The sequence below is a fragment of the Oncorhynchus gorbuscha genome, linkage group LG06, assembly GCF_021184085.1.
Source record: "Oncorhynchus gorbuscha isolate QuinsamMale2020 ecotype Even-year linkage group LG06, OgorEven_v1.0, whole genome shotgun sequence".
NCBI lineage: Eukaryota > Metazoa > Chordata > Actinopteri > Salmoniformes > Salmonidae > Oncorhynchus > Oncorhynchus gorbuscha.
In genome coordinates, this window is record NC_060178.1 from 56,845,667 (window position 1) to 56,865,371 (window position 19,705).

Below are 19,705 nucleotides of genomic sequence, written 5' to 3' on the forward strand. Positions count from 1 at the left end.
TTGCCTAGTTAAATAAAGGTGTTAAAAAAAAAAAAAAAAATTAAAGTATTCCGACCCCTTGAATTTTTCCACATTTTATGTTACAGCCTTATTAAAAGCGTACCTTTTATTTACATAAGTATTCAAATCCTTTGCTATGAGACTCAAAATTGAGGTGCATCTTGTTTCCATTACTCATCCTTGATGTTTCTACAACTTGGAAGTCCAACTGTGGTAAATGAAAGCCATGAGGTTGAAGGAATTGTCTATAGCGCTCCGAGACAGGATTGTGTCGAGGCACAGATCTGGCGAAGGGTACCAAAAATTGGCTGCCGCATTGAAGGTTCCCAAGAACACCGTGGCCTCCATTCTTAAATGGAAGACGTTTGGAGTCACCAAGACTCTTCCGAGAGCTGGCCGGCCTGCCAAACTGGGCAATCGGGGGAGAAGGTTCTTGGTCAGGGAGGTGACAAGAACCTGATGGTCACTCTGACAGCTCCAGAGTTCCTTTGCAGAGATGGGAGAACCTTCCAGGACAACGGTCTCTGCAGCACTCCACCAATCAGGCCTTTATGGTAGAGTGGCCAGAAGGAAGCCTCTCCTCAGTAAAAGGCACATGACAGCCCACTTGAAGTTTGCCAAAAGGCATCTAAAGGACTCTCTGATGATGAGAAACAAGATTTTCTGGTCTGATGAAACCAAGATTGAACTCTTTGGCCTGAAAGCCAAGCGTCGAGCTCATCACCTGGCCAATACCATCCCTATGGTGAAGTATGGTGGTGGTGGTGGCAGCATCATTCTGTGGGAAGGTTTTTCAGTGGCAGGGACTCTGAGACTTCAGGATTGAGGGAAAGATGAACAGAGCAAAGTACAGAGAGTTCCTTGATGAAAACCTGCACCAGGGCGTTCAGGACCTCAGACTGGGCCGAAGGTTCACCTTCCAACAGGATAACGACCCTAAGCACACAGCCAAGACAAATCAGAAGTGGCTTCGGGACAAGTCTCTGAGTGGCCCAGCCAGAGCCAAGACTTGAACCAGATCGAGACCTGAAAATAGCTGTGCAGCGACGCTCCACATCCAACCTGACAGAGCTTGAGAAGATCTGCAGAGAGGAATGGGAGAAATTCCCCAAATACAGTTGTGCAAAGCTTGTAGCGTAATATCCAAGAATACTCTAAACTGTAATTGCTGCCAAAGGTTCTTCAACAAAGTACTGAGTGAAGGGTCTGAATACTTATGTAAATGTGATATTTCAGTTTTGTATAAAATTTGCAAAAATTTCTAAAAACATGTTTTTGCTTTGTCATTATGCAGTATTCTGTGTAGATTGATGAGGCAAAAATCGATTTAATCCGTTTTAGAATAAGGCTGTAATGTAACAAAAGGTCTGAATACTTTCTGAATGCACTGTACATATAGGTAACTGCCAAAATAAAGGAAACACCAAGGCACAACAAAGTGTCTTAAAAGAGCGTTGGACCACCACGATCCGCCAGAACATATTCAATGCGCCCTGGCATAGATTCTACACGGTTCTGGAACTCTGTTGGAGGGATGCGACGCCGGTCTTCCATGGGAAATGTATTAATGGTGGTAGAAAATGCTCTCTCAGGCGCTGCTCCAGAATAGTGTTCAATTGGATTGAGAACTGGTGACTCTCTCTCTCACACACACACACACACACACACACACACACACACACACACACACACACACACACACACACACACACACACACACACCCTTTTAACCCCTTTTGCTCATTTGAGATCCCTCTTTCAAAGTCACTAAGATCTCTTCTAGCCATGGAAGCCAAAATAATGGGAAACTTGGATGTTAATTGCTAAATTAACTCAGGAACCACACCTGTGTGGAAGCACCCGCTTTCAATATACTTTGTATCCCTCATATACTCAAGTGTTTCTTTTACCTGTACATGCAGTTCAACACCTGTAAAGACATGTTCCAGAATTCACAGTGCATTTTACCTGACTTTTACTTTGCTCACTCCTCAGGGTACATAGTGTTTAGCGGTCCGCGGCGCGCTAACGGGGTCCAGGGCTTGCGCTTCATCATCCAGTCGGAGAAGGCTCCCCACTACCTAGAGAGCCGGGTCGAGGCTTTCCTAAAAGCCACAGAGAAGTCTGTGGAGGAAATGAACGATGAGGCCTTCCAGAAACACATCCAGGCCCTGGCCATCCGCCGCCTGGACAAGCCCAAGAAGCTGGCCGCCGAGTGCGCCAAGTACTGGGGGGAGATCATCTCCCAGCAATACAACTTTGACAGAGGTGAGCATGCGTAGACGCTCATTGAGCAACACGCACACCGTTACCTGAGCTGGAGGCCTAAGATGTTTTTTCCCCAAGTGAAAGCTGTGGGGAGTTTGAGTTACTGTCAACTAAATGGATATTCCTCCTGACACTGCTAGGAGGCCTTGTTATCTGAAAAGGTGTTTTGAGTGAGATGAAGTTATCAGACTATTGACATTCTGGAGGATCTTCGAGGTGAAGGTTGTTGCCACCTCAGAGCTACCTGCTGCACCAATTAGCATTGATTAGGCCCCAGAATAATCAGCACCCCGAGCACACCTGAGTGCTGTTATGGGCTGATTTGCTGGAAATTTGCCGTAAACCCCTGTGCGTTCCAAGTAGATGGTGATGATAACCATGTTTTCATTGTTGGAGGGATGGGAGACTGAGCCGCAACAGTCTGCACACCAAGAAATTGATAGGAAGTGGAGCCTAGTCAATAGTGGAACATTGTACAGCCAGATCAGTGTGGCTGGTGATGCTGTAGAGCTATTGTGTTGCACCTTACGGAAGCTTTTTATATAGATATAAGAAGGTAAGAGGAATTCTTATTTAAGAGTTAAACTGCACTGCTCAAAAAATAAAGGGAACACTTAAACAACAAAATATAACTCTAAGTCAATCACACTTCTGTGAAATCAAACTGTCCACTTAGGAAGGAACACTGATTGACAATACATTTCACATGCTGTTGTGCAAATGGAATAGACAACAGGTGGAAATTATAGGCATTTAGCAAGACACCCCCAATAAAGGAGTGGTTCTGCAGGTGGTGACCAGACCACTTCTCAGTTCCTATGCTTCCTGGCTGATGTTTTGGTCACTTTTGAATACTGGCGGTGCTTTCACTCTAGTGGTAGCATGAGACGGAGTCTACAACCCACAAAAGTGGCTCAGGTAGTGCAGCTCATCCAGGATGGCACATCAATGCGAGCTGTGGCAAGGTTTGCTGTGTCTGTCAGTGTAGTGTCCAGAGCATGGAGGTGCTACCGGGAGACAGGCCAGTACATCAGGAGACGTGGAGGAGGCCGTAGGAGGGCAACAACCCAGCAGCAGGACCGCTACGCCTTTGTGCAAGGAGGAGCAGGAGGAGCACTGCCAGAGCCCTGCAAAATGACCTCCAGCAGGCCACAAATGTGCATGTGTCTGCTCAAACGGTCAGAAACCGACTCCATGAGGGTGGTATGAGGGCCCGTCGTCCACAGGTGGAGGTTGTGCTTACAGCCCAACACCGTACAGGACGTTTTGGCATTTGCCAGAGAACACCAAGATTGGCAAATTCGCCACTGGCGCCCTGTGCTCTTCACAGATGAAAGCAGGTTCACACTGAGCACATGTGACGGACGTGACAGTCTGGAGACGCCGTGGAGAACGTTCTGCTGCCTGCAACATCCTCCAGCATGACCGGTTTGGCGGTGGGTCAGTCATGGTGTGGGGTGGCATTTCTTTCCGGGGCCGCACAGCCCTCCATGTGCTCGCCAGAGGTAGCCTGACTGCCATTGGGTACCGAGATGAGATCCTCAGACCCTTGAGACCATATGCTGGTGCAGTTGACCCTGGGTTCCTCCTAATGCAAGACAATGCTAGATTTCATGTGGCTGGAGTGTGTCAGCAGTTCCTGCAAGAGGCATTGATGCTATGGACTGGCCCGCCCGTTCCCCAGACCTGAATCCAATTGAGCACATCTGGGACATCATGTCTCACTCCATCCACCAATGCCACGTTGCACCACAGACTGTCCAGGAGTTGGCGGATGCTTTATTCCGGGTCTGGGAGGAGATCCCTCAGGAGACCATCCGCCACCTCATCAGTTTTCCACTTTAATTTTGAGTGTGACTCCAAATCCAGACCTCCATGGGTTGATACTTTTTTTCCCCTTCAAATCAAATCAAATTTTATTTGTCACATACACATGGTTAGCAGATGTTAATGCGAGTGTAGCGAAATGCTTGTGCTTCTAGTTCCGACAATGCAGTGATAACCAACAAGTAATCTAACTAACAATTCCAAAACTACTGTCTTATACACAGTGTAAGGGGATAAGGAACATGTACATAAGGATATATGAATGAGTGATGGTACAGAGCAGCATACAGTAGATGGTATCGAGTACAGTATATACATATGAGATGAGTGTGTAGACAAAGTAAACAAAGTGGCATAGTTAAAGTGGCTAGTGATACATGTGTTATGAGATATGTATGAGATTAATAATGTAGGGTAAGCAACATTATATAAGGTAGCATTGTTTAAAGTGGCTAGTGATATATTTACATCATTTCCCATCAATTCCCATTATTAAAATGGCTGGAGTTGGGTCAGTGTCAATGACAGTGTGTTGGCAGCAGCCACTCAGTGTTAGTGGTGGCTGTTTAACAGTCTGATGGCCTTGAGATAGAAGCTGTTTTTCAGTCTCTCGGTCCCAGCTTTGATGCACCTGTACTGACCTCGCCTTCTGGATGATAGCGGGGTGAACAGGCAGTGGTTCGGGTGGTTGATGTCCTTGATGATCTTTATGGCCTTCCTGTAACAACGGGTGGTGTAGGTGTCCTGGAGGGCAGGTAGTTTGCCCCCGGTGATGCGTTGTGCAGTCCTCACTACCCTCTGGAGAGCCTTACGGTTGAGGGCGGAGCAGTTGCCGTACCAGGCGGTGATACAGCCCGCCAGGATGCTCTCGATTGTGCATCTGTAGAAGTTTGTGTGCTTTTGGTGACAAGCCGAATTTCTTCAGCCTCCTGAGGTTGAATAGGCGCTGCTGCGCCTTCTTCACGACGCTGTCAGTGTGAGTGGACCAATTCAGTTTGTCTGTGATGTGTATGCCGAGGAACTTAAAACTAGCTACCCTCTCCACTACTGTTCCATCGATGTGGATAGGGGTGTTCCCTCTGCTGTTTCCTGAAGTCCACAATCATCTCCTTAGTTTTGTTGACGTTGAGTGTGAGGTTATTTTCCTGACACCACACTCCGAGGGCCCTCACCTCCTCCCTGTAGGCCGTCTCGTCGTTGTTGGTAATCAAGCCTACCACTGTTGTGTCGTCCGCAAACTTGATGATTGAGTTGGAGGCGTGCGTGGCCACGCAGTCGTGGGTGAACAGGGAGTACAGGAGAGGGCTCAGAACGCAACCTTGTGGGGCCCCCGTGTTGAGGATCAGCGGGGAGGAGATGTTGTTGCCTACCCTCACCACCTGGGGGCGGCCCGTCAGGAAGTCCAGTACCCAGTTGCACAGGGCGGGGTCGAGACCCAGGGTCTCGAGCTTGATGACGAGCTTGGAGGGTACTATGGTGTTGAATGCCGAGCTGTAGTCGATGAACAGCATTCTCACATAGGTATTCCTCTTGTCCAGGTGGGTTAGGGCAGTGTGCAGTGTGGTTGAGATTGCATCGTCTGTGGACCTATTTGGGCGGTAAGCAAATTGGAGTGGGTCTAGGGTGTCAGGTAGGGTGGAGGTGATATGGTCCTTGACTAGTCTCTCAAAGCACTTCATGATGACGGAAGTGAGTGCTACGGGGCGGTAGTCGTTTAGCTCAGTTACCTTAGCTTTCTTGGGAACAGGAACAATGGTGGCCCTCTTGAAGCATGTGGGAACAGCAGACTGGTATAGGGATTGATTGAATATGTCCGTAAACACACCGGCCAGCTGGTCTGCGCATGCTCTGAGGGCGCGGCTGGGGATGCCGTCTGGGCCTGCAGCCTTGCGAGGGTTAACACGTTTAAATGTCTTACTCACCTCGGCTGCAGTGAAGCAAAGACCGCATGTTTCCGTTGCAGGCCGTGTCAGTGGCACTGTATTGTCCTCAAAGCGGGCAAAAAAGTTATTTAGTCTGCCTGGGAGCAAGACATCCTGGTCCGTGACTGGGCTGGATTTCATCTTGTAGTCCGTGATTGACTGTAGACCCTGCCACATGCCTCTTGTGTCTGAGCCATTGAATTGAGATTCCACTTCCATTTGATTTCCATTGATAATTTTTGTGTGATTATGTTGTCAGCACATTCAACTATGTAAAGAAAAAAGTATTTAATAAGAATATTTCATTCATTCAGATCTAGGATGTGTTATTTTAGTGTTCCCTTTATTTTTTTGAGCAGTGTATTTATTACATGTTCTTCTTCTGGTGATGAATATGCAGGAACTTTGCCTCTAGTTCTGTTCTACGTTCATGCACACATACAAAACAGTCCCCCCTGTTTAGTGCTAATCTGTAGTGATATCTCAAATCATCCACTGTTAGTCCTAAGTGTTTTCTGTTTTCTAGATAACATTGAGGTGTCCTACCTGAAGACGTTGACTAAAGAAAACATCATGCAGTTCTACCGGGTGAGTAGCGCTCTCTCCCTTTGCATTGCATACCACTTACATTTCAGGTAAAGTCATACTTTCTCACACAAGCGGTTGCCATGGAGAAGCATACGAGGTGCCTGCTGTTTTCTTACACCAATTGAGTCCTATGGTAAAGAGTATGTGTGCCCATGTGCGTGCAACTTAAAGATGGCACCCTGTTTTATTTATTCCCCTCCACCACTCTTCAATCAATCAAATGTATTTATAAAGCCCTTCTTATATCAGCTGATGTCAAAGTGCTGTACAGAAACCCAGCCTAAAACCCGAAACGGCAAGCAATGCAAGTGTAGAAGCACGGTGGCTAGGAAAAACTCACTAGGAAGGCCAGAACCTAGAGAGGAACCAGGCTGAGGGGTGGCCAGTCTTCTTCTGGCTGTGCCGGGTGGATATTATAACAGAACATGGCCAAAATGTTCATAGATGACCAGCAGGGTCAAATAATAATAACAACAGTGGTTGTCGAGGGTGCAACAGGTCAGCACCTCAAGAGTAAATAAATGTCAGTTGGCTTTGAGTGAGTGAGGTGAGTGCCAACCAAACAAACTTGCAGGATATATAACCCCACCCACTTTGCTAAAGCACAGCCCCCACAACACTAGAGGGATATCTTCAACCACCAACTTACCATCCTGACACAAGGCCGAGTATAGCCCACAAAGATCTCCGCCACGGCACAACCCAGGGGGGGTGGGGCGCCAACCTGGACAGGAAGATCACGTCAGTGACGCACCCCGCCTAGGGACCGCATGGAAGAGTGCCAGTGACTCAGCCCCTGTAATAGGGTTAGCGGCAGAGAATCCCAGTGGAGACAGGGGAACCGGCCAGGCAGAGACAGCAAGGGCGGTTCGTTGCTCCAGTGCCTTTCCGTTCACCTTCACACTCCTGGGCCAGACTACACTCAATCATAGGACCTACTGAAGAGATGAATATTCAATAAAGACTTAAAGGTTGAGACCGAGTTTGCGTCTCTGACATGGGTAGGCAGACCGTTCCATAAAAATGGAGCTCTATAGGAGAAAGCCCTGCCTCCAGCTGTTTGCTTAGAAATTCTAGGGACAGTAAGGAGGCCTGTATCTTGTGACCGTAGTGTACGTGTAGGTATGTACGGCAGGACCAACTCGGAAAGATTGGTAGGAGCAAGCCCATGTAATGCTTTGTAGGTTATTAGTAAATCAGTCCTAGCCTTAACAGGAAGCCAGTGTTGAGAGGCTAGCACTGGAGTAATATGCTCAAATTTAATATGCTCAAAGTCATCATTCTGGCAGCCGTGTTTAGCACTAACTGAAGTTTATTTCGTGCTTTAGCCGGAAAGTAGAGCATTGCTATAATCTAACCTGAAGTGACAAAAGCATGGATACATTTTTCTGCATCATTGTTGGACAAGGTTTCTGATTTTTGCAATGTTACGTAGATGGAAAAATCTGTCCTTGAAACAGTCTTGATATGTTTGTCAAAAGAGAGGTCAGGGTCCAGAGTAACGCTGATGTCCTTCAGTTTTATCTGAGATGACTACAACCATCAAGATTGTCAGATTCAACAGAACATCTCTTTGTTTCTTGGGACCTAGAACAAACATCTCTGTTTTGTCCGAGTTTAAAAGTAGAACATTTGTAGCCATCCACTTCCTTATGTCTGAAACACAGGCTTCCAGCGAGGGCAATTTTGGGGCTTCACCATGTTTCATTAAAATGTACAGATGTGTGTCATCCGCATAGCAGTGAAAGTTAATATTATGTTTCCGAATGATATCACCAAGAGGTAAAATATGTAGTGAAGACAATAGTGGTCCTAAAACGGAGCCTTGAGGAACACTGAAATTTACAGTTGATTTGTCAGAGGACAAACCATCCACAGAGACAAACTGATATCTTTCCGAGATAACTTGTCCGTGTATACCAATTTGGGTTTCCAATCTCTCCAAAAGAATGTGGTGATCGATGGTATCAAAAATAGCACTAAGGTCTAGGAGCACGAGGACCGATGCAGAGCCTCGGGTAGATGCCATTTAAAGGTCATTTACCACCTTCACAAGTGCAGTCTCAGTGCTATGACGGGGTCTAAAACCAGACTGAAGCATTTCTTATACATTGTCTTCAGGAAGGCTTTTACATTTTTTTTAAAGGAATGGGATATACGATATAGGCCGATTTTAATTTTTAAAAACTTCCTGACCCAGAAAAAAAAGAGATAAAAAAGGGTTTGGCTTTTTCAAGAGGCTTTATGACTGCCACTTTTAGAGAGCTGTTTATTATGTTCGACATGGGAGGGCCAAGCACAGGATGCAGCTCTTTCAGTAGTTTAGTTGGAATAGGGTCCATTATGCAGCTTGACGGTGTTAGTGGCCAAGATTGATGAAAATAATGTGTCAAGAGATATAGTACTAAAAAACTTGATTGTCTCCCTTGATCTTACGTACGTACTGGTTCTATTCAAAGCTGTGGCGGTGACACTGACACGGTGCGCTGTGTTCGGAATAATAACAGTCATAATGAGGGGTTGCGTCACTGCCAGGGTGTTGTGTGTTTCAAGAGGATAAGGCTGCCAAGGATACAGAGGCAATGAAAGACTTCCCATATTTCTACGTCAGCAGAACAGGCCCCATGCAGAATATTTTCATTGTGTAATACATTTCTAATTGGGGGTTCTGAGTGTGTAACTGAAAAATATAACTGATGCACTGTAGGGAGATGAGTCACAATGGCTCGTGGCTCTCATTCATGCCACTGCTCACTCTGTATGCTACAAATTGTGATCTTAAAGAGATCTTGTGAGATTTAGGAAATTAACCTTTTTCTACTTTTTTCTCATAGATACGCAGACATAAAAATGGTATCGTTTGAAGGAAGTTATCACAATGAGCATGCTAGCTGTTACCATAGACCTCATGGCGCTAACGCTAGTTAGTAATTAGCAATTTCAAACTACACACAGCTATAACAATGGTATTCATGAGTTCATCTGACTCTGGGTATGAAAAGTGCTTACTTGCCAAAATCTCGCACTATCCCTTAAAGTGCTTCTCGACAGAAATATTTGTTATAAATAACCATTAGTTATTTAAAAATATATATTTTTGGGAGGGGCAGGAACTACTTAGCAGCAGTGGGGTGCCGCTGCTGAATTAATATAGGGGAAACACTGTAATTTTTCTAGGACAGTGAAGTAAATAAAGGCTACTATTAAATGGTCTGTCTCTTTTCTGTGTCTATCAAAATCCTGTCCTTTGCAGGATCTGTTGGCGGTGGACGCACCAAAGAGGCACAAGATGTCTGTGCACGTCCTGTCTAGGGAGATGGACTCCTGTGAGTATTGTACTAGTGATGGAGAGTTTTTGGGTTGGAGGATATACATTTAAATTGGTTTGTTAGTGTGAATATTTTGAATTTGACTGTTTATAACAGTTATGTTGAAATGTCTGTCTTTTTGTTTAGGCCCCGTCGTGGGAGAGTTCCCTGCCCAGAATGATGTCAATCTGGCCCCTGCCCCATCCCTGCCCCAGGTAATGTGTATTCACCTTTCTCTGCATTTACATTTACATTTAAGTCATTTAGCAGACGCTCTTATCCAGAGCGACTTACAAATTGGTGCATTCACCTTAGGACATCCAGTGGAACAGTCACTTTACAATAGTGGATCTAAATCTTAAAGGGGGGGGGGTGAGAAGGATTACTTTATCCTATCCTAGGTATTCCTTAAAGAGGTGGGGTTTCAGGTGTCTCCGGAAGGTGGTGATTGACTCCGCTGTCCTGGCGTCGTGAGGGAGTTTGTTCCACCATTGGGGGGCCAGAGCAGTGTTCCATTAGCACAGCAGTGTTGGTGTGTAACATACTGACCTGTCCATCTCTCTCTCTCTGCAGCCTACGTTGGTGCAGGACATGACAGAGTTCAAGAGGAGCCTGCCCCTCTTTCCCCTGGCCAAGCCATTCACTCACATCAACTTCATGGCTGCCAAACTGTGAGGACCAAGCAGCATGGGAGGTTGCTGGGGGACCCTGCTCTGTCCCTCTCTGCCCCCCTGTGGTAACTGGAGTCTGGAACACACTCATCTGACGTGTGTGTAAACTGGAGAGTCCACTAGAGGTGCTTGGAAATGTGTGTGATTCATACAACTTAGCTGTGGTTCTCATCATAGCTCAGTGTGATAAGAGGTCACACACAAACTCATTTTTGTTTTAGTCTCATCGAAAACCCCACCAACACACATTCCCGACATTGTATAGAATGTTTGTAGAGGAATAGTACTGACTTAAAGAACCTCAAGGCCAGAACCCTGTAAACCAGTACAAGTACCCCTTGATACTTCATGATGGAAGTGTTTTTATTCAGCTTAGCCACAAGGACATGCTGCTGTGGTGAGAATAAACAGTTAGTTAATGATTATGGTGTTGTGAAGCTGTTGAAGTAGGTGGTTAGCTCTGCAAGGGTGCACATTTAATTTCAAACACGCTGGACACATTTTCTCTTATGTACTTGTGTGATGCTTCGGCACGGTGACAACTGGCCGAATTGTTATCACGAAGACACTTTGTGTTTAAATAATGACTGCAACACACGATTTTAGACCATTTCTGTTTTATGGCAAAAACAATTATATCAGCCTTATGGAAATGTTTCTGTTTTAATCCATAATGTACACGTTTTGAGATCTGACTTTTTTATTTAAACTAGTAAAATGTCGGGGCCCTTTGAGGAGTTGTTTTAAAAATGCTTATTTGGTGGAGAGGCATGTTCATTAAGCTTTTTTTTAAACTAGTGTTTTCCACAGGGTTGTATTATCTGAGCATCATCTCAGGGTACCTCCAATCTTTTGCTTTCTGCTTTTATTTGAGATTGAAGAAAAATAAACATTTTTAAATGTCTGTATTTAATTGTTTCGGGTCATAAATTCGTTTTATAGCTTATTACTTAAATAACATTATTTTAATCGTGTTTGACTACTGATTTCTTGCATAGCCCCCCCATCTTTCTCCATTTTGAGACTTAGCTTGTGACTTTGAAAGGGGGGTGGCAATTGGTCATTCTCTGGCAGTGAAGATCTTACAAAGCTGGAGCAATAGAGATTTAACTCTATAGCTGGTGCATTCAGCTGGATGCACAGCACAGCAGTGTGTGTGTGTGTGTGTGTGTGTGTGTGTGTGTGTGTGTGTGTGTGTGTGTGGAGTTTGACAGTCAGCCAACTGCACTTTGTCTCTGTGGGTCAGACTTGGAACAGGATTGTGGCGGCATGCTTAAAGACCCACTGGGCACACACTGGTTGGATCAGCTTAGTTTCCATGTCATTTCAATAAATGACATTGAACCAACCTGGAATTGACATCTGTGCTCAGTGGGGATGCTGTCCTTCAGAAAAACGTTAAATAGGACTGTTTTAGAATGTCTGGTGGGGTAAACTGATTTTCAGTCTAGTATTTTCTCAGAAAACCCTTTTTAAATAATCATGTTTTGGCTGTAGGGGTTCAAAAGAGGCCCATGTATGGAGGGTGAAGTTGTAGTCAGGCCTGTTTCTCAATATGCACTTCTCACTAAGCAATAAACTCTTCTGAATTGGAGAGCAATCTGGATTTAAACATAAATGGTCTCGGTACTGTTATGTAGAGAAGGGACACACTGCACTGCGTTCTCGGGTCCTTGCTCTCATCCAGCCTAAAAACGGACACATTGATATTGAAAAGCGGAACTGTCTGTTTTCTGTGTAGATTGGAGTCATGTTATTACCATGTCTGTGTAAAGCATAGCCTGGTCTCTCAGGTGTTAACAAGCTTTGCGAAGTCAAGCTGGCGCCAACAAATATAATACAGCAAATATCAGGTTTATGTGATCTCCCATACGTCCTCAGGCCTATCAATAATGTAATGTTAACTTAATGCTGCATTGTTTTAAAGGAGGGATGATAAGTCATCAGTACAGACTCGAATAAGGGAATAACTAGATGTGGGTTCACTTTGAGAAACTGGGTACTATTCATTTGACCGAATTACTGAAACCAGAAGGGACTACCTGAACTTGTCAGATAAGAAACGCTTGTTTTCAAATGGTGTGCCCTAATGAATACCAGCCTGATCATTTGAAACTGTCCTAATGGAAGGAGTTTCTGGGAGACTCAGTTGTAGGTAGGCGGTCACCTGTGACAAATAAAATTTGATTTGAAACTGCTGTCAATTGGCTGGTTGGTGCAGACATGTTCATGGCTCAGTAATGCTGAAAGGTTTAGTTTTTATTTCCTCCTGTGTGTTTAATAAATGACTATACTGGAACAAATAGTTAAAGATATCGACTTGCCAGTCAATGCAGGATATGTATCCCAAATATGACTGCCTCAGAAGAACACACTATGCTAAAGTAATATAGAGACTTATCTTTCACCCATATACTATGAAATAGTGATTAATTCAAGCTGTTTTTGAGCCATATTAGACCCTTGTTCATGTTTATGAAATTTGGATTGAATCAGTCCTACAATATATATAAAAATGTTATATACTTTAACTTAGTCGTAAGATCACTTCCGACGGTGTGCTTACGTTTGATTCATAAAAGATACTGAGCATAAAAAAACTTTCTTTAGCAGGTTGTAAGAAGCCCATTTGTTATTTACGCACCGGTGATCTATACATCTCAAATTAATTTACAATCAGTGATTTCCCCTTATAGAATGCTAGAACAAATGAGGGTTTAGTCAGGAATGAACCAAAAGAGAAAAGCAAACTTTTTGGAAGATGAGATCACTTGTGGCAGGATGCGGCTGAATGATGACTGATATCCATGAACTGTCACTCATTTCCCCCTGGAATGTCCCAGTAGCGAGGAATCCCAGAGTGGACAGTTCTTGGACAGATACGGGTATAGCATGATGACAGAGTATCTTCTTTTCCAGATTAGGGGCTAAATCTGTGCACAAATCTAACAGAACATTTATTGGGAGACTATAACGATTTATAAGCCATGGATCATCATGCGCAAAAAAGTAAGTCCGGTCTCAAACTCTCCCTTCTAAAGCACGTTTTCCAATAACGCAAGAACAGGCATGTTTACTTTTTTTCTAATTTGACACTATTTATAGAACAACCCTACATAACCAGCAGGTAAATTACTTATGTCAAGTCTAGACTAAGTAGAGAAGATCATTTCCACATCAAAGGTTTTCTAAATAACTTAAAATCGGATTTATGCAGAAAACCATGTGTAAGATCAAAATTGATCATAAATCCGTTCTATAAACGAGGCCCCTGGAATTTAGCATGAACACATCCACTTCAAGGTTTGAAAAAATACATTTATTCACAATCCACCACGAAACTATAAATTGAGAAACAATGTCTGTACAATACAATTAATAACTTCAATGTCACTTTTGGCATAATATATTTTCTTTAGAGTTAATGTAAAAACTGAGCTGACCACAGCAGATTATTGGAGCATGTCTGTCTACCAGGCACAGCTAAAAGAGATGTGCAAAATAATATTAAATATTCAAATGATTGGTTTATGGCAAGCCTTTTTCACACACGTAATGCACAGTATACTGGTTATACCGTACTTTTAGAAGAGTAGTTACAGAATGGGTTATTACGTGACTGACTTGAGCATATATAATATATATATATATATATACACACACTAAAAAACAAAGCAAGTGGTGGCGTCAGCAAGGAAATATGTGGCGGAATATGCAATTTGGGTTAAAAGAAGAGACATAAATCTCAGTGGACGTGTCATTTTATGCTCTCATTTAGAAGGTAATGTGGCACGTGTCAGGTCTATCATCCACCCACCTCCACATTGCAGGCTTGCACATCACATTCTCTGTCATCTCATAAGTAGAAGACAATTACACAAAATCAGCTACAAACAGAACTAATGACAACACTTCTAGGCATTTGACAACAAAAAAATACCCTTGAATGTTTTAGCTGATACATATTGTGCAATGAATGTATGTACAGACAATCACACTTGTGTTTGTACTGTGCTTCTAAATAATTGAGATTATGTATTATCAGTCTAGGGATATTTACCAATGGAAACGTGGCAACAATGTCTTAGGGAAGCAGGTAAAAAGTTCTTCCCATTCAAATAATCATCCTTTAGTGATAAAAAAAATTGAATTTCTCTTAAAACACATTCAATACAGGGAAACAATATTCCTCATTGGCAAATTTCAAAACTGCAAAATTAACAGTAAGACAATTATTTATAAAACTTTCCTGTCTAATAATTACATGTGCCCCAGATGTATCTTTTTAAAGTACAACAAGCACTGGTTACTTGATTAAAACAAACAAAAATTGCTACAGCAACATAGCAGTTACAAGTCACATTCCACAAAAAAAAAAAGAGCTTCTGTGTGGAATATACATGAGCACACTCAGTGTGTGTGTGTGTTTGCACGCATGTCTGTCTCAGTGTTCTTGTCTCGTCTCTTCTCCTTTGAATGTTTTAAAAACAAAATAGAACATGGTGATAATCATACAGCACGAATGTCAGCCGCATACGACGATGACTCCCTAAAGAGCAGAAACAGAACGAGGTGAGGCGAGGCTACTTAGAGAGGTGTAAGAGTTTGGGGGGCGCCAATGATCCCTAAGTACGTCAATCTGTGTCCGACAGTGTTCCTGCTCAGAGTTCACCGTCATGCTCCGTCCACTCCCCCTATGTATCAATATGTCTGTCTGTCCATGCCCATTCTCAGGCCTCCTCTGCCTCGGTAAAGTTGAGGATCTTGCGGTGGGCTTGCCTCTGGTACTGCTGCTGTTTGAAGTACACCTTGAACGCTCCCTTGACGGCCACAAACGCAATCCCACCCTGCAGACAGGACAAAAATAACTAAGGGTAAGCAGAGTGCCAAAGAGGGGTCACCAACACTCGGCTCATGTGTCAAATCATTTATCTTGCTGCTATGTCTGGTTTTTCTATTTGCTACACAAGATTTGTTAAATCCACCTCAAATCAGTGTAGATGAAAAGGGAGGAGACAGGTTAAAGAAGGATTTGTAAGCCTTGAGACATGGATTGTAATGTGTGCCATTCAGAGGGTAAATGGGCAAGGCAAAATATTTGAAGTGCCTTTGAACAGGGGTATGGTAGTAGGTTCCAGGCGCACCGGTTTGAATGTGTCAAGAACTGCAACCCCTCTGGGTTTTTACACGCTCAACAGTTTCCCATGCGTATAAAGAATGATCCACCACCCAAAGGACATCCAGCCAACTTGACACAACTAAGTCTACTTTGTAGAGTCCATGGCCCAATAAATTGATGTTCTTAATGTTTTGTACTCTGTGTAGTTCTCTAATACTGTAGTAGCCAGGGAATAAACAGTATATCCTTAAAACGCTTCACTATAACCTGTCCTAGGACAATACATGTACCCCTCTGCATGACAGTGCCAACAAAGCCTCCATTGAGTAATTTACTAATAGAACCATGAGATCAGGTGGTTTTGTTGCTCTAATGCTAAGTGAGGTTAAAGGGAACTTGAGTGTGAGTGTTTGCGTGGGGCAGGGGGGTTGCAATGTCCAGAGGGGGCAGCGCGGGTCATATGACAGACGAGCTCTGCTACTCTGGTTACCGGGCTGTCAGCGCCCTCTCAGGTGTGTGTGTGTGGGGCCCACGGGTGGCGGATCACAAGGAGACATAAAGCCCTGGTTTTATTTATTTTATTTCACCTTTATTTAACCAGGTAGGCCAGCCGAGAACAAGTTCTCATTTACAACTGCGACCTGGCCAAGATAAAGCAAAGCAGTGTGACAAAAACAACAGTTACACATAAACAAATGTACAGTCAATAACACAATAGAAAAATATATGTACAGTGTGTGCAAATGTAGAAGATTAGGGAGGTAAGGCAATAAATAGGCCAATGAGGCAAAATAATTACAATTTAGCATCAACACTGGAGTGATAGATGTGCAGATGGCGATGTGCAAGTAGAGATACTGGGGTGCAAAAGAACAAGAGGATAAATAACAATATGAGGATGAGGTAGTTGGGTGGGCTATTTACAGATGGGCTGTGTACAGGTATAGTGATCGGTAAGCTGCTCTGACAGCTGATGCTTAAAGTTAGAGGGAGATATAAGACTCAAGCGATTTTTGAAATTCGTTCCAGTCATTGGCAGCAGAGAACTGGATGGAAAGGCGGCCAAAGTAAGTGTTGGCTTTTGGGGGTGACCAGTGAAATATACCTGCTGGAGCGCGTGCTACGGGTGGGTGTTGCTATGGTAACCAGTGAGCTGAGATAAGGCGGGGCTTTACCGAGCAAAGACTTATAGATGACCTGGAGCCTGTGGGTTTGGCGACAAATATGTAGTGAGGGCCAGCCAACAAGAGCATGCAGGTCGCAGTGGTGGGTATTATATGGGGCTCTGGTGACAAAACGGATGGCACTGTGATAGACTACATCCAGTTGTCAAGTTGACTACAGCCTGCCTTGCAGGGTACATTCCTACATCCTAAATTCATGAGGAATAACTACTAATTAACTTACAGCCAACTGCCAGCTAACGCACAGTTACCTCAAAATGGGCCAGTAGAGGGTAGGAGCTAGTACAGGTATTGCCATTGCAAAAAAACCTGCAATCACTAATATAGGAATAATATGTCGTCAAGAAAACTACAATGGCCAAGACCCCATGCCCACCGTCTGTGTGTATGCCTGACAGTTTGGGTTACTCACTAGAATGGTCCTCTGCAGGTTGGAGTTGACACTGCTGAACATGAGTTTGCCCACGATGGTGGCGATGGTAGGGAATACCAGGGCACCACACAGGATCCTTGTGGCTGACACGTGGTCTGCCAGCGGGCTGGCCTCCGCCGGGATACGAGGCACTGGACACCCAATCCCTGAGAGAGACAGAGAAGAGGGGGGCAAGGTTAGGATGGATGAGGTGCATTGTGGGTGTTGTTTTGCTAGTACATCTTTACACAGCTGGCTATGTTACACAAGACACACAAATACACATTCATCAAGTGATGAGAGAAAAAAGGTGTGCCAGCCACAGTAATATCTGTACCAGTCTGTGCCAGTATCTTTATTTCGGGCAGCCGAGTGGGGGGTAAAGAGGTACGCCTGCTCTTGCCCAGCAAGCTGAGACTGCAGGGAGAAAAGGTTGAAGGTTCCAGCTGAACCCTGGGGTCCGGTTTCTCCCCACATCAATCACTGCCCTTGATGATGAGTTCAGTGGAAAAACCCACTGCTACTGGACCTCCACATCACCACCACAAGCCCCAATGGACAGGACCACCTCTCAGCGTTCTCATATCCCCCCCCACACACACACACTGCTCACGCCACAATCATCACACAACATTACAACAACCTTTAACACTGTTAGCATCCTCCATCAAGTACATAATTACATCTTTATCACCCACACTTCATTACACAGACACACACAATGAATTCACGGAATTCCACCCCATTGTAGTAGAAGACCGTTGCTGCAGAACGGTTTGCATCCCTACCAATGTGTCCGTTCTGACCTGGGAAGATGCTGTTGAGGATCTGCAGCTTGTTGGAGTACTTCCTCCAGAGGCGCAGCACGTAGTCTTCCCAGCGGATCATCTTCCCCAGGATCAGCATGACGGGGATGGTGGGCAGGCCGATGAGCAGGAACAAGGGGTCTGCCCGCTCCATCACATCCAGGCCCTCCTTATGGCCCACCACCTGGGCACAGCGACAGAGCAGAGCGGACACCGTGGTGAATATGGATAGCTTGACGATAAGGTGCGTCTGAAATGGCACCCTGTTACCTATGTAGTGCACTGCCATGTCAAAACGCAGCCATAGTCTAAATCGATCAACACGGCCACACTAGGAAGACGACGAAAGTCGTCAGAAGACAATAACGTTAAGAATAAATATGGTGGATTTAACCCTCAGTGTGTGTGTGTGTGTGTGTGTGTGTGTGTGTGTGTGTGTGTGTGTGTGTGTGTGTGTGTGGGGGGGGGGGGGTTTCCGTCAGCCCGGTAACTGGCAGCTTTTCGCCGATATACAAAATTGTTGCCGGCCAAATTGACTGGGAGAAAAATCCTACCGTTATTTTTTATTCATAGATGGAAAAATCAGTCGATGTAAATCCATTTGACATTTATGCTTATCGGTCTATAGCAGGGATCCCCAACTGGTGGCGTGGGACAAATTTGGCCCATGGGTGACTTTATTAGCCTCCCCCAGGTTTTTTGAGCAAACTTGTATTTATTTTACAATTGTTGGATATAAAATACTGTAAAAACACCAGGAAATCAGCGCCAAATGATTGACATTTTTGAAATCTGTTCCCAAGTATTCCCACGCATAATAAAAAGACGCTTACATTTGTATACGATCACAAGGTCATCGTGCATCTTATTTATCACACGCGCACAGCGTACAGAGCCTATTTTGAGTGGAATATCACTTGTCAGACAGCATTAGAACTGCTGTTGCAACTCCTCAGCTTGTTGCTGCTGGAGTGAAACCTGTTTTCATAAGTCCAGTCATTGCGCAAGAATTTTAAATGCAATCACGTGTTTAAAACAGTTGTTTTATTTCTCAACTGGTAATTGAAGCATGCCTCTCAACTGGAGGCAGTATGCATTTTGAAAACATATACTTAAATAGCGACTGCTCCTAAAATGCAACTTGTCATTTACAAATTGGCCTATGTGGCATTGATATGAGCCAGAAGGATTTATTCTAGTGTCAATATTTTCAAAAAAGTGTAAATAGCTTGGTCATGAAGTCAGTCTTGTCCAAAACAGATATATTTGCGAGATAGGAAGAAATTGGAATGAAGGGTACCGTAACAGTTTTCCATGGGTTGGGTTGAATGCTGCCCACAGCTGGAAGCACACAAGTAATCGTAATTCGGAGCGCAGCTGCATTCGACCCATCAATTTGGTTCGACATTCAATATCCCCATGGGGCTAGTTACATTGTGTAATTTATTGATGTCCCTAACAGGGATTAATATTTTCCAGAAAATCTACCAAGTTTCAATACCGAGAATACAACAAATGTATCCCTAGAGTCCCAGGAAGTACTGAAAAAATCAGATGTCCCCATTTGTTTTGCTTTGTTTAGTTGGATCCCCATTCACTT

The 19,705-nt window shown here is 44.2% G+C and overlaps 2 protein-coding genes across 7 annotated transcripts in view; one reads left to right on the forward strand and one right to left on the reverse strand.

Moving 5' to 3' along the window:
- LOC124038134 (insulin-degrading enzyme-like) overlaps positions 1 to 11,492 on the forward strand; it is a 51,255-nt gene extending 39,763 nt beyond the window's left edge. For all 5 annotated transcript variants that reach the window (XM_046353633.1, XM_046353632.1, XM_046353631.1 and 2 more), the window contains 5 exons: positions 1,996 to 2,268; positions 6,544 to 6,605; positions 9,859 to 9,931; positions 10,061 to 10,128; positions 10,487 to 11,492. In XM_046353633.1, the coding sequence (XP_046209589.1) occupies positions 1,996 to 2,268; positions 6,544 to 6,605; positions 9,859 to 9,931; positions 10,061 to 10,128; positions 10,487 to 10,588 (578 nt within the window). In that variant the 3' untranslated portion in view covers positions 10,589 to 11,492. The remainder of the gene's footprint in view (positions 1 to 1,995; positions 2,269 to 6,543; positions 6,606 to 9,858; positions 9,932 to 10,060; positions 10,129 to 10,486) is intronic.
- A 2,392-nt stretch (positions 11,493 to 13,884) lies between these two features.
- LOC124038138 (E3 ubiquitin-protein ligase MARCHF5-like) overlaps positions 13,885 to 19,705 on the reverse strand; it is a 63,041-nt gene continuing 57,220 nt past the window's right edge. Inside the window, exons 4-6 of one of the 2 annotated variants that reach the window (XM_046353639.1) lie at positions 18,106 to 18,289; positions 17,300 to 17,466; positions 13,885 to 15,431 (exon numbers count right to left, since the gene is read on the reverse strand). In XM_046353639.1, the coding sequence (XP_046209595.1) occupies positions 15,315 to 15,431; positions 17,300 to 17,466; positions 18,106 to 18,289 (468 nt within the window). In that variant the 3' untranslated portion in view covers positions 13,885 to 15,314. Of the gene's footprint in view, positions 15,432 to 17,299; positions 17,467 to 18,087; positions 18,290 to 19,705 lie in introns of both variants that reach the window. The other variant, XM_046353638.1, reaches the window with a different exon arrangement.